This window comes from Tinamus guttatus, unplaced genomic scaffold, assembly GCF_059628265.1.
Source record: "Tinamus guttatus ecotype Peru unplaced genomic scaffold, ASM5962826v1 Tinamus_guttatus_pri_ptg000197l, whole genome shotgun sequence".
In the NCBI taxonomy this organism is placed as follows: Eukaryota; Metazoa; Chordata; class Aves; order Tinamiformes; family Tinamidae; genus Tinamus; species Tinamus guttatus.
In genome coordinates this window covers 2,436,085-2,454,375 of record NW_028288731.1, presented here as the reverse complement: position 1 = coordinate 2,454,375, position 18,291 = coordinate 2,436,085, and the positions used below count along the sequence as shown (strand labels likewise).

The 18,291-nt window shown below is 42.2% G+C and overlaps 1 protein-coding gene across 1 annotated transcript in view; it reads left to right on the top strand.

The window, feature by feature from the left end:
* CPS1 (carbamoyl-phosphate synthase 1) overlaps positions 1-17,794 on the top strand; it is a 77,166-nt gene extending 59,372 nt beyond the window's left edge. Inside the window, exons 28-38 of the mRNA XM_010225760.2 lie at positions 268-343; positions 2,841-2,918; positions 3,904-4,011; positions 4,610-4,699; positions 5,907-6,077; positions 8,329-8,403; positions 11,021-11,119; positions 15,131-15,190; positions 15,581-15,693; positions 16,182-16,311; positions 17,581-17,794. Of these exons, the coding sequence (XP_010224062.2) occupies positions 268-343; positions 2,841-2,918; positions 3,904-4,011; positions 4,610-4,699; positions 5,907-6,077; positions 8,329-8,403; positions 11,021-11,119; positions 15,131-15,190; positions 15,581-15,693; positions 16,182-16,311; positions 17,581-17,679 (1,099 nt within the window). The 3' untranslated portion in view covers positions 17,680-17,794. The remainder of the gene's footprint in view (positions 1-267; positions 344-2,840; positions 2,919-3,903; positions 4,012-4,609; positions 4,700-5,906; positions 6,078-8,328; positions 8,404-11,020; positions 11,120-15,130; positions 15,191-15,580; positions 15,694-16,181; positions 16,312-17,580) is intronic.
* Positions 17,795-18,291: the final 497 nt, after the last annotated feature.

The following is an 18,291-nucleotide window of genomic DNA, read 5'->3' as shown; positions in this document are numbered from 1 at the left end:
ACAGTGCTAAAGCTGTACAATTGCAGTTTTTGGGTCCTTCGCTGTGGTTCTGGTCACTTGGCTTCTCTGGGCAGCATGTTGGAGGTCCATACGGTACCACTCTGTGTCACTTCCAGCCCAGAGAGGAGCAAGCAGCTCAAGGCAGGAGCTTGCTTGGCAGATGTGTCTCATTGGGGTGGATGATGACCTGCGCTCTGGTGTCCAGCGCTCTGCTGTCCCCGTGAAGCTGCAAGAAAAGGTGACCTGTTTGCTTTGCCTTTCTCACAGCGGGTCTGCGATGAATGTAGTATTCACTGAAGAGGAGATGAAGAAATTCTTAGCAGAAGCCACCAGAGTCTCCCAGGTATCAGCCCTTGCCCTATCAGTGCTTTTGCTTGTCCTGTTGTTTGCTATCTTTGTTCGCAAAGCTGATTTTCCATCTCTGTTAGGGTAGTGGTTTGGAACCCCACATACCCCATCCAAGCCTGCTAGTAGCAAGCTAAGCCACCTAGCTGAACTGACCATGATAGCACTGAAATTACCTTTCGCTTAATTTCTGAGCCATTTTGCCTGACTTTGGGCAAATTAAACTTTATGCTGGCATTTTCTCTCCCAGTGATAATGTGTGTAGTCTTTTTGCTGTTGTTGTTGTTTTCCCTCAATCCATTTCTTAAATGCAGAAATCTTTACAAGTTTTTGATATGACATTTAACTCTGCAGATCACGTACTGAGTTCCATTTTTCTTTGATAGAAAAGCAGGACTACTGCCTGCTTACTGTTAATCCAGTGGGATTATTGATCTGCAGAGTGTAGAATGCAGGAGATGAAAGCTCTGGTTTCCTTTTTGAATGTCTTTCAGAAGTAAATTTGGGGATTTTTTAAATCTTTTTTTTTTTTTTTTTTTTTTTTTTTTTAGCAAAGAGAGGGATTTGCTCTTGTACATCGAAATTTAGAATAGTAAAATCCAAACAGTTTCCCAAAGACATGAGTGCTTCAGAACATAGTAAACACAATTCAAAGCTTGAGTTTCTTCTGTAGTTTATATCAGTGTTACTGTAACAAGGGATGTTTGGAGAGATGAGAAGGTGGGAGAAAGAAAGCATTAAACGATTGGGCTTGAATGAGCAGTATACAGAATTTTGAGTCTGACTTTGTAGCAATCTCCGAGTTTGGCCTGGTCTCTTAACCTGTTGTTTTTGTTTGTGTTTTGCCTGGCCCCTGTTCGGACAGCACTGCAGCACAGTTATCACTGCTATCACAGGAACCTTGGAGTTAGAAATAAATAAGTTAGAGGAACCCTGCAAACACAACTGGCTATGCAAGTCAGTCACATTACTGTTTACTCAGAGGATTTCTGAGGACATTAAAGAATACAAAACAAAAATCATGCCTTTTTTTCAGGAGTAAAACTACTCTGGAGGGATGGGTTCCTTGGAGGAAAGAAGACTGCTTAGTTCCATCCATTAACAGTTTTGAAGGGAATTCTGAAAGAAAGAGAATACTAATAATTAATTAGTGTGCTGTATTGCTGTTGAAAAGTAGATGCTCCCATGGGATCCTTGTGACCCACGGATTCTGCAGCACCAATGAGGCACTGGCGCTGCAGCCATGACCCATTGCATTTCTGTGGCAAATGCTGAGTCTTTGAGTGCTCTGGCCCTGATCCTGCAGTGACCTATGCCAGATCTGCATGTTTGCTACTGTACTCAAATGGCCCACGAAAGACTACTACTATTTTTTTATGTAGTATTTCTGCATTGTCAAAAGCCTTTGTATAGTTGAAGCAAAAAAGTAAACCAGAACAAAGTAGTATATTCTGCTTCTGAGCTTGGGGAGTTTATTGATAGGCATTTTTATACTAGTGGAATCTTGGTGGTCTGTGAGTGGTTCCACTGAGGCCAGCAATAATACTTGTGAGCCTGCAAGTGAGTATGAGCACCTTTGTGGAACGCAGATTTTCTGCTTATAAAGCCTTACCTAAGTCGTCTTCTCCCAGCAAAGCTTCTCCAGCTGGAGAAGTGCCTGACAAATGTTCTTGTGTTGTTTTAGCTACATCACTTTTACACTGTTGCCTTATTATGGCATTTAAGATGTCAATAATGTTCTAAACTTCTTGGAAGAGTTGAGACAGATTTGAATAAACAAGACTGAATGCACATGTAAAATCTTCTGGTGAAAAACTGCAGCGAGTCAGAAAGTTATAGGACACAAGCCGCTAAATTTATGAAATGGTATAGGCTGTGGCATTGTCCTTGTCTTTGAATTTACCCTTGCACTGATAAATGTAAGAGATTCTGTCTTGTAACTTTTGAAGCTACTTTGTATTTTTTCAAAAGGAGTCTTTTGAGCATTCACAGACTGTCATTTATTCCATTTTATTCTCTAATAAATAACAGGCAGTTAGTAGCGGATGGGAAAGGTAAAGTGTTGAGTCATAAAGGTGGCTTGGAAGAGTGCTGGGGATTAGATTTTCACTGTCCTTTAGAGCTGGTGGCTGGAAAGAGAAAGTTCACAGAAGAGCTGGCACTTTGGGCTGTTCTCCCACAGAAGGGCAGGAAGAAGGGGGCAGAAAACTGAATATGGGTGAATGTGTTCAGGGGTAGATCATGTCCCTGCATGGTGACAAACGTGGAGGCCTCAGTCCTGCTTGACTAATGCAGCAGCAGCAGCTTTGGGGAGCGCCAGGTTTGCCCCGTTGCTTCCTTGGCAAAGTTCACCTCCCTGCAGAAACGAGGATACTAATAACTGCTCGTGTGGGATTCTGCTTCCAAGACTTTTTCCAGTGATGAATGGGTGAACGCTTGGATGGTCACCAGAGACTCTCAAATAAAAGCTCTCTTTTTCCTTGTCTTGATCATAGGATCACCCTGTGGTACTCACTAAATTTATTGAAGATGCCCGTGAGGTGGAAATGGATGCTGTAGCCAAGGCAGGCAGGGTAAGAATTTTGTGTTTCCTTAATATTAAACTTCTTTAAATCAAGGCTTGCAAAAATAGGTGGTTTGAGTGTTTTACTATTAGCCATGAGGTTTTTTTTTGCTGAGTAGGTTATGAGATGGCATCTGAGGTCTTTTTTTAAAAAAAAAAAGTGCTTGCAAAGCTCGACACCCTTACCCTATTGTATTCATATAACTACTTTCTTCTTAAATGTCACTTCACTACCTGAATGAATCCTTTAGAAAATAATTTTTATTGGTTTCACAAATCACTGGCTTCGCAAGTGTCTTGCATCAGAATATCAGCCCTTGTTATGATACTGCCACAGTTGTTTTATTATTATAGCTTCATTTTGTATTTCATTACTAACCAAAATAATCCTTTCAAACAACTGCAAATATTTCATGCGACAGAAATACTCTAGTTTCAGTCTTCCTTTTTGACCAGCAAACAAAATCATTGCCTCTTTGGGTATCCAAGTACTCCAACTTGATGCAATTCATTTAGCTTAAATTCCTTTAGGCCTGAACTTCCCACATCTGCATTTCTCTGCGATTAACCCTTCCCCAAGGGGTCAACAAGTATGTACAAATTATGTTGTTATGCAGTTCTTATTTGCAAATGACAAGCAGATCTTAAAGAGAGAATTTAAAGGTTTTTAGTTTTTTTTTTTTTGTTGTTTTGTTTTTTTTTGTATCAAAAATGTGTGTTACCAAGAGGAGGGAAGTGAAAGGGCTTCAAGACTGTCATAGGTTTTAACATGTTTGTAGTTGGCTTACCCATAGTATGAAAGACACTGGCATCCTCTCACTGTCCTTTTGTCCTGCAAAGGCCTCAGGCCTGTTGTGTCGCAGAATTGTTTCCTGTCTCTCCTCTCTTGGATACAGCCCAGTTCAGGAGTCTGTATTTAAAAGAGGGCACGGAAATGGGAGGGCAGCCCCGAGCCTGGGTGAGGTGTCTAACTGCCCTCTTGGTTCTGCATGCAGGTTATCTCTCACGCCGTTTCCGAGCACGTGGAGAACGCAGGTGTGCACTCTGGAGATGCCACCCTCATGTTGCCCGCTCAGACTATTAGCCAGGGAGCACTGGAGAAGGTAGGTATTGTCCTAGCACCAAACAGAGAAAGGAAAATAATAATTTGAATTTGCTTCTTGCTTGGGAGAGTTTATTTTGATTTCAAGAGACATCAACTCAGTGGTTTTTAAAGGCCCGTGTGATTTGTGCAATTGTAGGATGTCAGTGTGCCCCCAATGAGCAGCTGTAAAAGGTGTGGAGTCACCTGAAATGTGGCCCATTAATTTAAGCAGTAGAGTTGGGCACTTTTGGGATCCACTGGGGTTCTCTGTTTTGTTTCTGTTTCCTTGTTTTAGGACTAGCTTCCATAGAGCAGCAGGGTGTCCAATGCATGTATGTGCCTTGGCCCACTCTCCACTTCCTCCTCTTTCCCAGGCCTTTTTACTTCTGCTTTCAAATGGAACTCCTGTTTCTGGGTTACTTAGGCAAATTAAACACTTTTGGAAGATAAGAGTATTGCCAAAATAAGGGTATAGAGAAAAATTATGCTTGAACAGAGAGATAAGAAGTTTAAATGAATGTAAGGTGATTTATTGATGTGATGGTGTCTTTTTGAGGGGAGTTGTTAATTTTTAATGTATATGTATATTTCATACATTTTTTTCATTATTTTTATAGATAAAAGCTGCTACGAGAAAGATTGCAAATGCCTTTGCTATCTCTGGTCCGTTCAACATTCAATTCTTGGTGCGAGGAAACGATGTGCTGGTAAGAGCTCCTGTGACTTTGGGAGCAAACTCAGCTCTGAGCATTTCGGTGCCTGGTTCCTGCAGTCCCTTGTTACGGAAACTCTGTGGCAATAGCAGCTGTGGGTTTGAAACCTGCTTGGTGTGATGGTGTGTGCCTTGCTTGTGCCACCACTGTGTCACACAGCTCTCTGAACGTGTGAGAGAGCATCCTGTCCTGCCAGAACAGTGCAGCCTTTGAGGGTTAAAGAGGTCTCGTTGCGTTGTCTTTCAACAGTAGCTTTAGTTTCTCTGTGGGCTTCAATCTTTCTCAAAACTGACAGTTCTGGATATGATGGATAGCAGCGAGACCTACGCCTCATCTTAGGAACTGGCTGCCATTGCGTTTTATGAAATGAGGGCTGCTTTTATCTGCTCTCTGTTGTCCTCTCTGATCTTTGGTGAGTTTGATAGCTACAGCAAGCCTTCCAAGTCACCAAAAAGAAGGCAAGATAATTTAAGTGCTTAAGCTCTTAATATAAGCCATTAAGATGGTTATCTAAACAGTGCAGTCTTGGTGGCTATCAATAACAAGCACCGCAGCTGCCTGGCCCTTTGCGGAAGAGCTGGCACACTGCTCTTGGAAGAAGGTCAGGGAATGAGAGCAGGGGACAGCTGAGGAAGCAGTGCATGGAAAACTTGACGGGGAGGGGAGGGTGCATCGTTGTGAAAGATCCTGTCTGGGGTATTAATTAATTGAGAAAAGGGTGTTTTGAGTTATTCACCTTTTCTTTTGGTTCACACTGAGTTTGTTACAGAGTTATTTGGAGACTACAGAGGGAGATAAAGGAGTCCTTAGTTCCTTGCTTTCCTTCAGCTGTTTGCCTCTCTGGATTGCTCTTTTCCTTCCACCTTTTTTATTCTTGGCTGCCACTTTCATTCTCGCTTGCAAGGATTCCTCTCTTGCTAATGAACTCCCCAGTAGACTTCTCAGCAGGATGCAGAACTTCTTTTTTCTTTCCTGAGTCACTGAGTATCAGTGAGGAAAGTCAGTAACAAATGATTGCCCAGTCATTCATGAACCAATACTATGGAAAAAAGAGGAGAGCAGGGTACGTGCCTCTCGTGCGGCAGTCTGAGAGGTATCTCTGCGAAGAGAAGGAAGAACGGTTTTGCAGAAACTTGAATTAATCTATTTTTTAGGCTGCATTCTGTCTAATCCTGCTCTTTCTCCATTTTAATTTCATCAGGTGATTGAGTGCAATTTGCGGGCCTCGCGCTCCTTCCCTTTTGTATCCAAGACTCTAGGTGTGGACTTCATTGATGTGGCAACAAAAGTGATGGTTGACAAAGAGGTTAATGAATTGTCCCTTCCCACACTGGAGCATCCAATTATTCCTTCCAAATACGTTGGGATTAAGGTAGGGTTTTAAAAAGAGGAATGTTTTAAAAAAAAAAACAACAACAACAACAAAAAAAACTAAGGCTAGCATCTAGCACGTTAATTAGTACTTTGGTGCCCAGAGAGCAATTTTTACTCAATGAGAAAATTATTCTTTGGCTAAAGGCCAAGTTGGACTTTTCCAGTGTCCACTGTGCTAAAGGACATTCAAATACTAGAGAAAAAATCAAAGGAAAACTATCCATTGATTATTAACAAAATTAGTTGCTCTCTGTTATTTCTAACCACTCTGAATTGTGTTTCTAAGCTGCCTGGTAAGTGTGCACTTCCAGAAGTGATTGCTGAAATTCAGACCTTTCAGTGATACTGCCTCTTCGTGAAGATGTACACGTATGTGTTTAGAGTGTCCCCAGATTTTGTCTCCAAGCCCAAAATTTCTTTTCAAAGCACAAAATTCCTTTTATATGCACCCTCAGTAAAAGTGTAGATGGAAGTCTAAGCTCCTTTGATTTCAGTGGGACTGAGATTTCAGTTTAATTACTAAGCTTTTACATCATCTGAGATACCAAGAAGTTCTCTAGATATAATTGACTGCTAGTTTTTTTAAGTTGAAATTCCTAATCATAAAAATCTAGAACAGCAGTGCAGAAAATATGATAGTTAATGAGAATTGTTTATACAGAAACTTTCAAGCTTTAATAGTTTCCTTATCAAATGAATACTAAGAAACAGAGCTAACATCCTTCTAATAAAATGTTCAGATCCATTAAAATGCAATTGAAATCAATGGGCCAAGGCAGCTTATGTTATTTGCAAGCCAGTCAGTCTAGAGGCAGCTTTGCGTTTTATTTTGATGTCACAGATTAACATTTTCTGAAATTCTCATCTGAAGTTTTTGTTAATGTGATTTATTTTTAAAAGTTTGTATTATTTTAACCTGGGGCTTCTGTACTGTTACTAACTAAACTGTCAGGAGTTGCATCTCTCTTGGGAATGCTGGCTTCAGAGTGGAAAATGCGGCAGCACTCCTCGGAACTTCACTACAAAGCCTTTTGCACTGCTTGTATTCTGTGTGGATTTGTCAAATGTAAAATCCTGCTAGTGGCTTTGGAAATGTTAAACTTTGAAAAATGTAGCAGTTAAACCATATTTTTGCTATTCATGCCTCATATTTTCTATACTTTCACATTTTTGTTGGTAGAAATATTTGCAGGGAAACAGAGTTTTGTTTCTCCAGCAGTTCTTAAATGCCCATATGAGAGAACATGGAACTGGTGTCATCTTTCTCGACAGGGTTGCTCCCTTGTGAATTCAGAGTTTTGGTTTTTAGCAACTAAAATACTGTCCTGCCATGTTTGCCTGCAGAATGTCAGGGCAGCAACCATGGTAATGCATGACTAAATGTTTTTTTTTTAAAAAAAAAAAAAAAGTTCAGATTGCACCTTTGTACTGGCACCTTTTCCTACTCAGGGCAAGCAAAACTCAGGGAGCTGGTCAGGAGGCTTTTGTCAGTTGCTGCCATTCGAGACAGCCAATGTGTGTGTTAAAATGAATCCACCTTGACTGTCAGCTCTCAGCTTGAGCCTTTAGAGTTGGCTGCTGTAGAAGATTACTGTTTACTGGTAAATAAAGCAAGACTGATCTAGAAGGTGCCAACACAGGTTCTACTTACTTGACACCCTTTTCACAGCAAAATTCTGCTGTCATGTTTTGGTTGGTTGTTGTAGGGTGTCATGAAACAGCCTCCCTCTCTCTGCAATGTCTACCCTCAGACTTTAATTTTTTATTTTAAATTTGGGGTAGGAGGCGGGGAGAGAGGTAAAATGTAAAAATTGCCTGTGAAGTTTCATCATCTTTCTGCTGAAAGTGTATTCCTGTGGAATATTTTCATTCCTGTGAATGAAAAATTTCTGTTGGCGACAGGCTTCAGACAATATCTCTCGTTGTTTTATGAATCAGGTGCTTCATAACTGTTTTTTTTTTTTTAATGTATCTTAAAAATGATAGTGAACTACTATAGATGAGAAATCTGCCATCAGGATGAGAGCAGACTTGCAAGACTTAGGAGGAAGATGCGTTGGTGAAATGCATATTTGTTTCAGTCCTTTGTCAGGGTGCTGGGGAAACTCATTTGCCAAGTGCTCCTTTGTTTATCAGAGTTGGCCAATGCTTATTCTAGATTAAGTTGTCTCTCACTCACTGTCATTCGTTTTTCTTCTGATCCATTAAATTGTCATTTGACTTTGTTTAATATTTCTGTCTTTCACCAGGCCCCAGTGTTCTCCTGGTCCCGGCTGAGAGATGCTGACCCTGTTCTTCGATGTGAGATGGCCTCTACTGGGGAGGTATCTTAGCTTTTTTCTTTTTTTTTTTTTTCTTTCTTTCCTTTTTTTTTTTTTTTTTAATAAGTGGTCTTTAAACATTGGTGTTTAAATATGACTTTATTACATCCTGAATCATAACAGAATATGTAGGTTCTTCAAAAAAAATCTTTCCTGTCTGTAAAAACACGCTGTGGAGAACCCAAGTTATTCAGCCACTGGATGTCCCTCTTTAGCTGTGTCTCAGGTTCCCAAGTTGGACCTGCTTGCTGTGACAGCATGAAATGAGTTTCTTTGAGAGCTGTCGGGTTCTGGGACATTTTCAGTGTGTCAGTCCATTTTATGAATCACCTGCTTCTTGGCAGACAAGTGAATGCTGCTTTCAAACCCCCCACTGAAGCGTATCAGAATAGCAATGTCAAGACTTCGGGTCATGACCATTTGGTCTTGAACATACTATTTAATGGCTACAGAAATATGTAGTGGTTGCCTGGTATGAAGGTATGCCCCAAGGTGCAAAAAGGTGGGAAAGAGAAAATGAAACGTGATGGCTGCAGGAATGAGCCTGGGCAGGATGGGAGCGGAGCGGCTTTACTGTGTTGCCTGCTCCTTCCTTAGGTTGGGCTCTGAAGTGCTTCTTGGTGCACTGGTATGATGAGAGCCTTGACCCTTTAAAGGATATAGTTTTCCATATACATCATCTGAAGAGATCCTAACTCACCTAGAGTAAAGAAGCCTCCAAGTCTGTTTCTTAGTTATTGCTGATTTGTCAATAGCTTCTGCAGACACATCCACACACTCTTTGAGCTTGTAGAAGTGGATTGTGGTAGCAAGGGGCTGCTAGACTGGCAAGCACATTTAAGTGATTAAATACGAAGTCCATTAGAGTTGGCTTAGACAGACAGATGGCAGAGCCTGGGCTCCTGCGTTTGACCTGAGCTTGGGTAGGTCTACGCGAGCTGTTTTCATAAGGAGAGACTTACCATTTTAGTATGAGCAAGCAGTAGGCCCAGATACGTAGCTGGAATAGCCTTAGGTTTTCTACTCTCTCCAGAACTGTTTTATTCTGCTCGTTATTCAGTGTGTGAAAACAGTATAGCAGATTTCCTCTTAATTTGGTTAATGGACAGAAAAAAGCCAAGTGTTCTCCTTCTTTTCAGAATAAATTTGACTTTGCAGAAAACAAAGCAAACCTGCCTTCTCTCCCCTTCTTCTTCCTTCCACTCCCACAAAAAAATAGAACAAAAATGTAACTAAGCAAGAATTATTTTTCTGAGCTTTATGTGGAGTTAGAGATTATCTTGGTTGTAAGGGAGGGATTATTAACTTTTATGAGTTAAAGATCTATATTCACAAATGCCATAAAATGTGACAGTTATGAAGGTCTTCCTTATGAGTGAAGTAAGGATAATAACTCTCTTCTGGTAAAACCCTCAATTATTCCTCAAAGATGTTTTTAACACACACGACTTGATTTGGACTTTAATTTGGGACATTTATTTGGCAAAGATGTATTTTGTTGGCAGTAGCAGTCTCCGTATCAGCTGAAATCACAGTGCTTGGGGTCCCTTGTGTATCACAGTTGTTTTGACCATGCCACAGTGAAGCGACCTAACATTCAGAGCCATGGTTTTAGGGAAAAGCTGAGTTTTGAATTTTCTTCTCTTCCCTTCTGGGATTTTGTTGGTTGGTTGGTTGGGTGTTAGTGCCACTGTGTATTGGGAAAGGCCATGAGAGGAAGAGCGCACTGTTCTCCATCAGCCCCATCTGGATATGTGCATAGATTTGTTATTTCAAAGAGAAAGATCTGTCACATTATCTGCTTCCAACTGCTTTTCAACAGGCATGGAGTTGGCTAGAGAATGTGTGTATTCTTTATTTTTTAAACTGTTACCAAAATTGTGGCATTCCTCCTTTTGTTATCAAAACTCCAAATTTAGGTGAGGAACGCAGTTTAAGTCTCAGAGAAGATCATTATTGTATGTCCTTCTATAAGCAGCTGAGTTCCACCGAGACTTCCTGATGATGGAGTACTGCCTATGCAATCTGTATTGATTTCTTTATTAGGTTTTTATTTGTATAAAATAAATTATTTTGAATTGGCGTGATTATTCTGCGATTTCCTTTGGTATATATTAACACTTCCTGCGTTTTCTAAATCTGGGGAGTTTTAATGGGAGATAATCTTTAAAAGCCATGGTATCTTTCCACAGGAAATACCTGGAAGGACATGGCAGCACAAGTGCAGTCTTAAGCTCCACAACAGACACACAGAGGTGCTGCCTGTGTGCCTAATGCTCCCTGGTACTTAAGCGCTACATAATGTTAAATGTTTTGCAGTGCACTCACAAACACTGTGGAGCAGAAGCTGTGTACACTATGCCCGTAATTCATAGACAAATCAATTGCTGTTACTCCTTGGTGTGCTGTTTGAAACTAAAGTGTTGCTTATTCCTTTATTATTGCTTCATTAAAATCATGAGATTTGTCTGCAGTGATTTTCTAGGCTTTTTTTTTTCCCCCTTGCTTGCAGACTCTGAGGGATAAGAAAGTCTGATTCTTCGTGAAGAAGTCAAGAGCATATTCACTGCTTCTTTTTAAAGCATATTTTTCCTGATGCCTTTTTCTTTGTGTCTTGCAGGTTGCCTGCTTTGGGGAGGATGTGTACTCTGCTTTCCAGAAGGCCATGCTTGCCACGGGGTTTACTTTTCCGAAGAAGGGAATTCTGATCGGAATCCAGGTGAGCCTGAAACACCAAACCTGAGAAAGGACTGACACAGAATAACTCTCTAACTACTGATTTGTTTTCATTCGTATGTCTTTATGCTTAATTGAGAGCTGTCCACTTAAAACACATTTCCCTGCAATCCACCTTGAAGTGCAACAGGCAGTGGGGGAATGCACACAAAAGAGGGATCTTGTTTTGCATGCATGGAAGTTGTGGTGGGAATGTCCTTCAGTTCAGTGGCTTCTGCAGAGAGCCTTTTCTGAGGGAGTTCCTGGTGGATTGGCCTTGGGAACAGCACAGCTCCACTTACAGTTCTGACCTGGCAAAGAAGATAATGTGTTTTAGGATGAAAAGGTGGCCTGACAGAAAAGCAAAAGGATTTGTTCTCTCTCATGGGGTAATAACCAGCTGTGGGACATGCTGCAGTTGGATACATTTGTAAACTTGCTGCCATGTGTGTATTTCTCAAAAAATTTGTTGTTTCCTATCCAAGTAGAACATACTTGGGCCCCAAAAAGACAACTGCTTGCCCCTGCCATATTACTGTTGTCTTTGTAGTAAGGTTATGCCCTCCATATTTGCAGAAACCCAGTAAACAAAAAGGTAGAACGTACGAATTCTCCAAGCACAATAGGGCTGTGTGAAGTGTGTTGGGCTGCCTGTGCCAGCTGAGGATGTGAAGGTGAAGTGTGAGAATTGGCCTGAAAGGAACATGGCTTTGGCTAGCACAGAAATACTTCTTCCTTAAAAACAACAACAAAAAATGTATATACAGGGATTGAAACCATTGCTAGAAGTTACCTCAGATTAGTGGGAAAGTTGTGGCTCGTTGCCTAGTGGAAGGTAAGAAGTTCTCTGTAAAACTCTGGTGAGTTGGAGCCTTTGCATCTATTCACTGCAATGTTAAGATTTTAAAATAGCAGTTAATAGAGGGAGGAAAAGCCCAGAAAAGAAAAAGGAGCCCAGTGTCTAAAGTTGAAGTCTGTTTGCCTGGTAGTAGTTAGAAGGGAACAGGCAGCAGAGAGTAATTTTAGCTATATAAAGCATTTGTGTAACTTTGCCGTCAGTATCTGTTAAACTGAGGCAATTGGTCTTTGTACAAAGGTCTTAAGGAGAAAAAAAAAAATAAAGGAAAAGAAAGATAAAATAGCCCAAGAAGCCCAATCCTCCCAGCCTTTTAAAAGTAACAAGCTTCTGTCCTTTTTAATGAGTTGTTTACAGTTCATTTTCTTGCAAAAGAAACCGGAAAACTGCAGCTCAGTCACTTAAAGGTCTCTCTTATCTTAGAAAACTTCTTCTATAATTAAACCCCAAAACATGAAGCGTAAAGCTAATGCTGAGGACCAAATAGTGCACTCCCACCTCCGTGGAGTTCATCCCATACCCACATTTCAGGGGTCTTTTTTTGAAATCTCCTCGGTCTGCTGGCAGAGAGAAGTGACGCCTTGTAAGAGGATGAGGTTGCAGTCCTGATGCCCTGGTTCCTAAATGACACCTCCTGTCTCCCGTGGGTTTGGGCTGGAGCAGAGAGGAGCTTCTCTGCAGACACTAGTGGCCCGAGGACAGCGGCAGCAGGCGGGCTATAAACCAGCAGCCTTGTTCTTGTTTCAGATGTCTGTGTGAGGATGTCTGCCTCAAACCAGCAAGGTGACAGTGTATCCTCATAGGAGAAACACTGACTCACAGACAAAGTAAAGTCACCCTCTGCGATTGCTGGAGATGTCACACGGGGACATGGATCCCTCTGCAGCCCTGGCTTTCAGCTACAGCATCCCCTCCCTTAGCTGCTGTCATGCACTTGGGGCCTGTTCCCGGCAGGAGCATGTGCACCAGCCCATCGTAAACCCTAAAGGTCGTGCACGAATAGAAGCCTGCTTCCTTAAACGTGTAAGGAGGCCCTGACTCGATATGTACAGGTTACATGGTGTAGCATTTAGGTGATAGTGCAGCACACCTCGTGTCATTGGTCGTCATCCCAAAGGGCTGTCTCATCAGTCCTGCCTGTGGTGCGACACTCTGGGGCACGCTGGGTTACCAGCCGCGCTCACAAACCCACTGCCTTGGCCTGGGGCTGCCAGCGCCTCTGACCCGGGACAGCCTGAGCTTCCCCGGGGCCCGACGAGCTGCTCGGAGTGCGGCACAAGTGGTTCCCAGCTGGCTTCTGCAAGCTCATCATGTGACCCCTTTTCTTGTCACAATTTGGAGAAATCTGTGATGCTGAAACCCTCAGTCTGCCATTAAATAATTTATATTTTATGCAAGAGGAGTTGAAAAGCTCATTTTATTTTCCTCCCTGATTGGGCTATTCAGTCATCTCTCTGGGATGGAGTGCATCTGTCTTACATCTGCGCTGGTGACCACAAGATACGGAAAACATTAATGGAGTATTTTATTTTTAAATCCTGCCATTCCGAGACTGTTGTTTCAAGCTAACCTTCTGCCATATCCGCTGCCTTCGTTAAGTGCAGAAAGTCTTGTGTACTCTGCAGTGGACTTGGATACAGCCTTCAAGACAAGAAGAGGTAGTTTCATTTTCAGCCTGAACTTAGTAAAAACTGGTATAACTATATTGAAATAATTGAGGATTTTGCTCCTTACAAATAGCAAGACATGCAAGCAGTTGTGGGAGAGAGGTTATAAGAAATAGAAATTTCCTGTAAAGGAAAAAAAGAATACTCTTCTCCTGCAATAAATATCTTGCGCTAAATAAATCTGCTTGTACTTTTCACCTTTAGTAACTAATGGTTTCTTACACAGGTTCTTTCAGGCAGCTTGTAAATCTGCGGCTGCTCCGATGCAAGCTGACAGCTGTAATTTCTTTTCATGGAGAGGCTGTTTTATGTGTCACAAGTGTTCAGTACATGTTTGATAGAAGTTTATAATACTGTTGTGAAAGCCAGCCCTTCTGACCAGAAGGCAGAACGGTTCTCTCTGACTGGGAAGCTGCCAACCCTGTCACATTGTATATTTATATTTTCCAGTTAGTGTACACAACAGAATGGCTTTAAAATGAGGTTCTTCTCAGTGTCTGCAGTGCTCAAAAAACCCTGTTGACTGCTTTTCTTCATAAAAAGTACTTCACCCTTCAGAATACTCTTGTCTTGCCCCAGCAGGTTAAGACCATCAGTAGTACCAGCAGGGAGGTCGTGGTAATTCTATCTGAAAAAGAACAGACTAGGCTGGGTTAAAAGCGAGATGCAGGTTGGCTCTGAAATGAGAAAAGTGTGCATTGCATTTGATCTTTGCATTGTTACACCTTCAGCGTCCAGAAGAAAATATATGCCAGCATCAAATTTCTGCTCACATTTTGCTCTAAAGTGGCTGATGCAGGAGAAGACTATCTACAAGAGGTTGTCTCATCTTTACTTCTTCCAAACAAGTGTGATCTGGCTGTGCCTTAGGAGAAAGGCTCTTGGATACATCCTGAGTACCTGAGTGTTTAGATCCTCATGGGAATGGGGCATCCCGGTCTCACAAGTGTTTTGTACTTTCCATTTCCAGTGCCCATGGGAGTGAGAAATGAACTCGTGCATAAACAGGCTCTTCATCGTGTCAGTTTGCAAACAGAACATCCACAGGCTGCCCAAAACCTGTTTGCATTTGCCATTTTGCCAGAACGGAAGGCCAAATGTTTGGGCAGTGATAGTGAAAACATTTAATTAAGAATGCCACTTAATTAAGTAGGCGTCACCAGTTGGTGAATTTGAGATGATGATTGCCCTGATATTTAATATACAGGGCTGTTTTGTAATTGCAGCAAAACTTAATATGGGAGCACATAGCCTGGCATTGTAACAAGGCATGGCTCAGCCACGAGGGGCTTTGGGCTTCAGGATCCAGACAATTTTCTTGGCACGCTGCCCTGCATGCACATGCATGTGGACAGGCAGACCAAGCACAGCAGGTGCCTTTGCCTCTTTGCATGCTCTGCAGAGCCGTGAAACACCCAGTGAAACAGCCTAGTGAAACACCCTTTCCAAATCCTAGCTTTGATGCTTTATCTAATTAACTTTTTTTTCTCAGAATTCCTTCCGCTCAAAGTTCCTCAGTGTGGCAGAGCTACTTCATGAGCAAGGTTTGAAGGTAGGTGGTTTGGATATGTAAAGCTAGGGCCAAGATTTGCAGTTCCACCTTTAAAGACTTAGGGTGCTAGGCAAATTAAATATATATATATAGGCTCAGTTTAACTGAGCCTAAGTCCTGCTGAAAGTCAGAGGGATTTAGATTTCCTAACTGCTTCTATGTGTTACTACCATTCATTGGCTATTGTCTGTCAGCAGATGATAGAAAATGGGGAAAGTCATGTCATTCTGTATGTCTCTCTATATGGAGAGACACACGTGCAATGAAAAACGCCTTCCAGAATCAGCTCTGACAACCAGACTGAACATTGGGCCTGACCCGCTTGGGTTAAACAAAGTTTCTGTATTATAAAGCACGCAGTAACCTTAGAACCTTATTTTCCCTTAACAGCTTTTTGCCACGGAAGAAACTTCTGACTGGCTCAATGCCAACAGCATCCCAGCGACTCCAGTGGCATGGCCGTCGCAGGACAGCCAGGGGTCTGGGCTGCCCTTGCTCAGCAGGTAAGGGCAGTGCTCAGCCCTGCCTTAGAGGGTAAGGTGCTCGGGCAAGGTGCAGATTCCTGCTCCTGTTGACAATGGGGACAGTGACTGTCACTGGACTTCAGGGATCCATCCCAGTTTCTTTTTATTCGGTTCTGCTTGCAATTGCCACAGCAGGAAGACTGGATGAACTAATGAACATCTCATTAACAGTCCTGATTAATACGACGTGGATGTATTTCTCCATGCTGTTTTTTTAAACAAAAGCACGTTGTGCCGAGTTGTGTGACGGTTGAGCTTTGCTTTTTGTTTCAAAATGGGACGGAAACAAAGCTGGCATCGCAGCTTGGTGTCTTAACCATTCAACCCTTCTTTTCTGGGATGCAAGACTTTATTATAGCTCAAATGAAAATCTGCAGTCTTGTCAAGTTGCATGTCTGTGCTATTTGCTGTAGAGTTTTGCTAAGCAAGATGCACAGTGAAACTGTCTTGTGCGTTGTCCCTTCCAGGCTCGTAAGGGATAGGAAAATAGATCTGGTGATTAACCTGCCCAGCAGCAGCTCTGAGTTTGTCCATGATAATTACGTGATCCGGCGGCTGGCTATCGACAGTGGGATTGCTCTGCTCACTAATTTCCAGGTACCTTCCAGGTCATTCTTTCTCGTCCTAGTCACACAGGAGCCTTCAGAGCTTTCCAGGAATCCGTGATTGTACGTTTCAGTGTATGAGGACCCTTGTTATCCTTGAGAAATAACAATGCAGCCAAAAATCATGGCAATACAATTATTTAAATAGTGTTTTTTTTTTTTTTTTTTTTGTGGTACTGTGCAAAGTAACATTGCTCAAAGCAAAACAGAAAAATAGAAATTTGGAGTCTTGTATTGCAACCCAAGGTTACTTTAGTTCTAGTTCAGAGTAAATCCCCTGCACAGGGCTCCTTGTAATATGTTTAAATTGAGTGGAACAGTTTTTTGGTTGGAAGACTTGCCAGTACAGATCCTTAAAGTTTAGAGCAGGTGGGAGTTGTACTTTCTTGGATGACACCTAGGGCAATCCAGTTCCAGAACACCATCCAGGTGGAAATGCTGCCTGTGGATTCTGGTCCTGTTATAGTACCCAAGTGCCAAACACTTTGTGTTTTGTTATTCCTGACAACCCCCTTTCACTTGTTGATAGGGGGAAGGGACGTTTAGTAATGCAAAGTAGGACTCCTGCTGCCAGCAGTACCTCAACTTCCTTTACAGGTGGCTTCAACTGTCACAAAAGGGCCTCATCTGGCTCTCATTAAACACAGCAGCCAAATTCCTGTTGATTTTAGTGAGTGCCGACTTGGAACCCAATGACTTGAACTGATGTCTAGCTGTGCAAAATCTTCTGCTGTGGTTTGAGTGAATAGAGAGCAGAGAGAGTGCCAAGCTCTAAGTTCACAGACAGGATAATGCCAAGCATGATTACTAGGAATGAGAAATTGAAAACCTATCCTCTGCTGACCAGCAAAATACACACTGACAACCAGAAAAAGGAGTCCCCATCCAAAATTTATTACCACACCTGCTTGATATGTTTCACTGAGCTGTTTTGATTGCAGAACTTTAATGTTTTGAGTGTGTGTGAGGAGAGCAATCATATTTTCTTTAAAGGCTGGGCTGTAGGGAGGAACGAGATCTCAGCTGTCTTGGCGAAGAAATCCAGCACCTCCATATACCTCTCCGAGCAGCAGGCTCTGGGGCTGGGCTTCACCTTCATGTACAGTCACTTCAAAATTGTCTGGACTTGGATGGATTCGAGGGCTGGAGCTGCACAGGGCAGCTGCAGGGGGAGAGTGTCAAAGCGTGGACCCTGCTTTATTACTCAGCCTTCTGCAGAAGCCTTTGCAGTGCTCAGTCTTCATCTGCTTTATATTCACAGGTGGCGAAGCTGCTTGCTGAAGCCATCAAGTACTCTGGGAACTTGGACTCCAAGAGTCTTTTCCACTACAGACAGTTTGACAGTGGAGATCAAGCATAGAAGAGCTGTTGCCACCCTGCAATTTTATTGCTTCTGACACCATGAAAGAGAGTGGATCTCCGACCATCCGTCTAACCATATTTCTATGCATTTCAAAGCACCTGCAGTGTTTGTCTTTCCATCTCACAGAAACTAATACCCAGCCCATACTTGGGATGGAGATGCTTATTGAAAAGCCATCCTCTTCCCAGCCTCTCTGCCTCCTTTTTCCCATTTCCACTTAGGAGCAAATATTAGTCACCTACTAGATGGGTAGATCCACATGGCACCATAGCAGAGGAGATGCAAGTGATCCTACGTGGGAAATGTTCCTTCTTTTTATAACCAAGGCTGACCCTCTTTTGAAGGTTCTTTCCTTGGGTCCAGACTTGCAGCTATTCTCATGCTGCACTGCTGGAGCCTGGTCTTAGGCTTCCGTGCAACAGCATATAGTTTTCTCTTTCCATTACTGATTATTGAGGTTTTTAATTACTTTTTTTTTTTCCTTACATCAGTTAGCCTTCTTCCTATTTGATCCATCAGGAACACCTATTGTAATGCAGAAGTGCTGATGGTCGTGACTGTGACAGGAGCTCTTTAAAGATGAAAGAATATGAATCCCCCACTATTCCT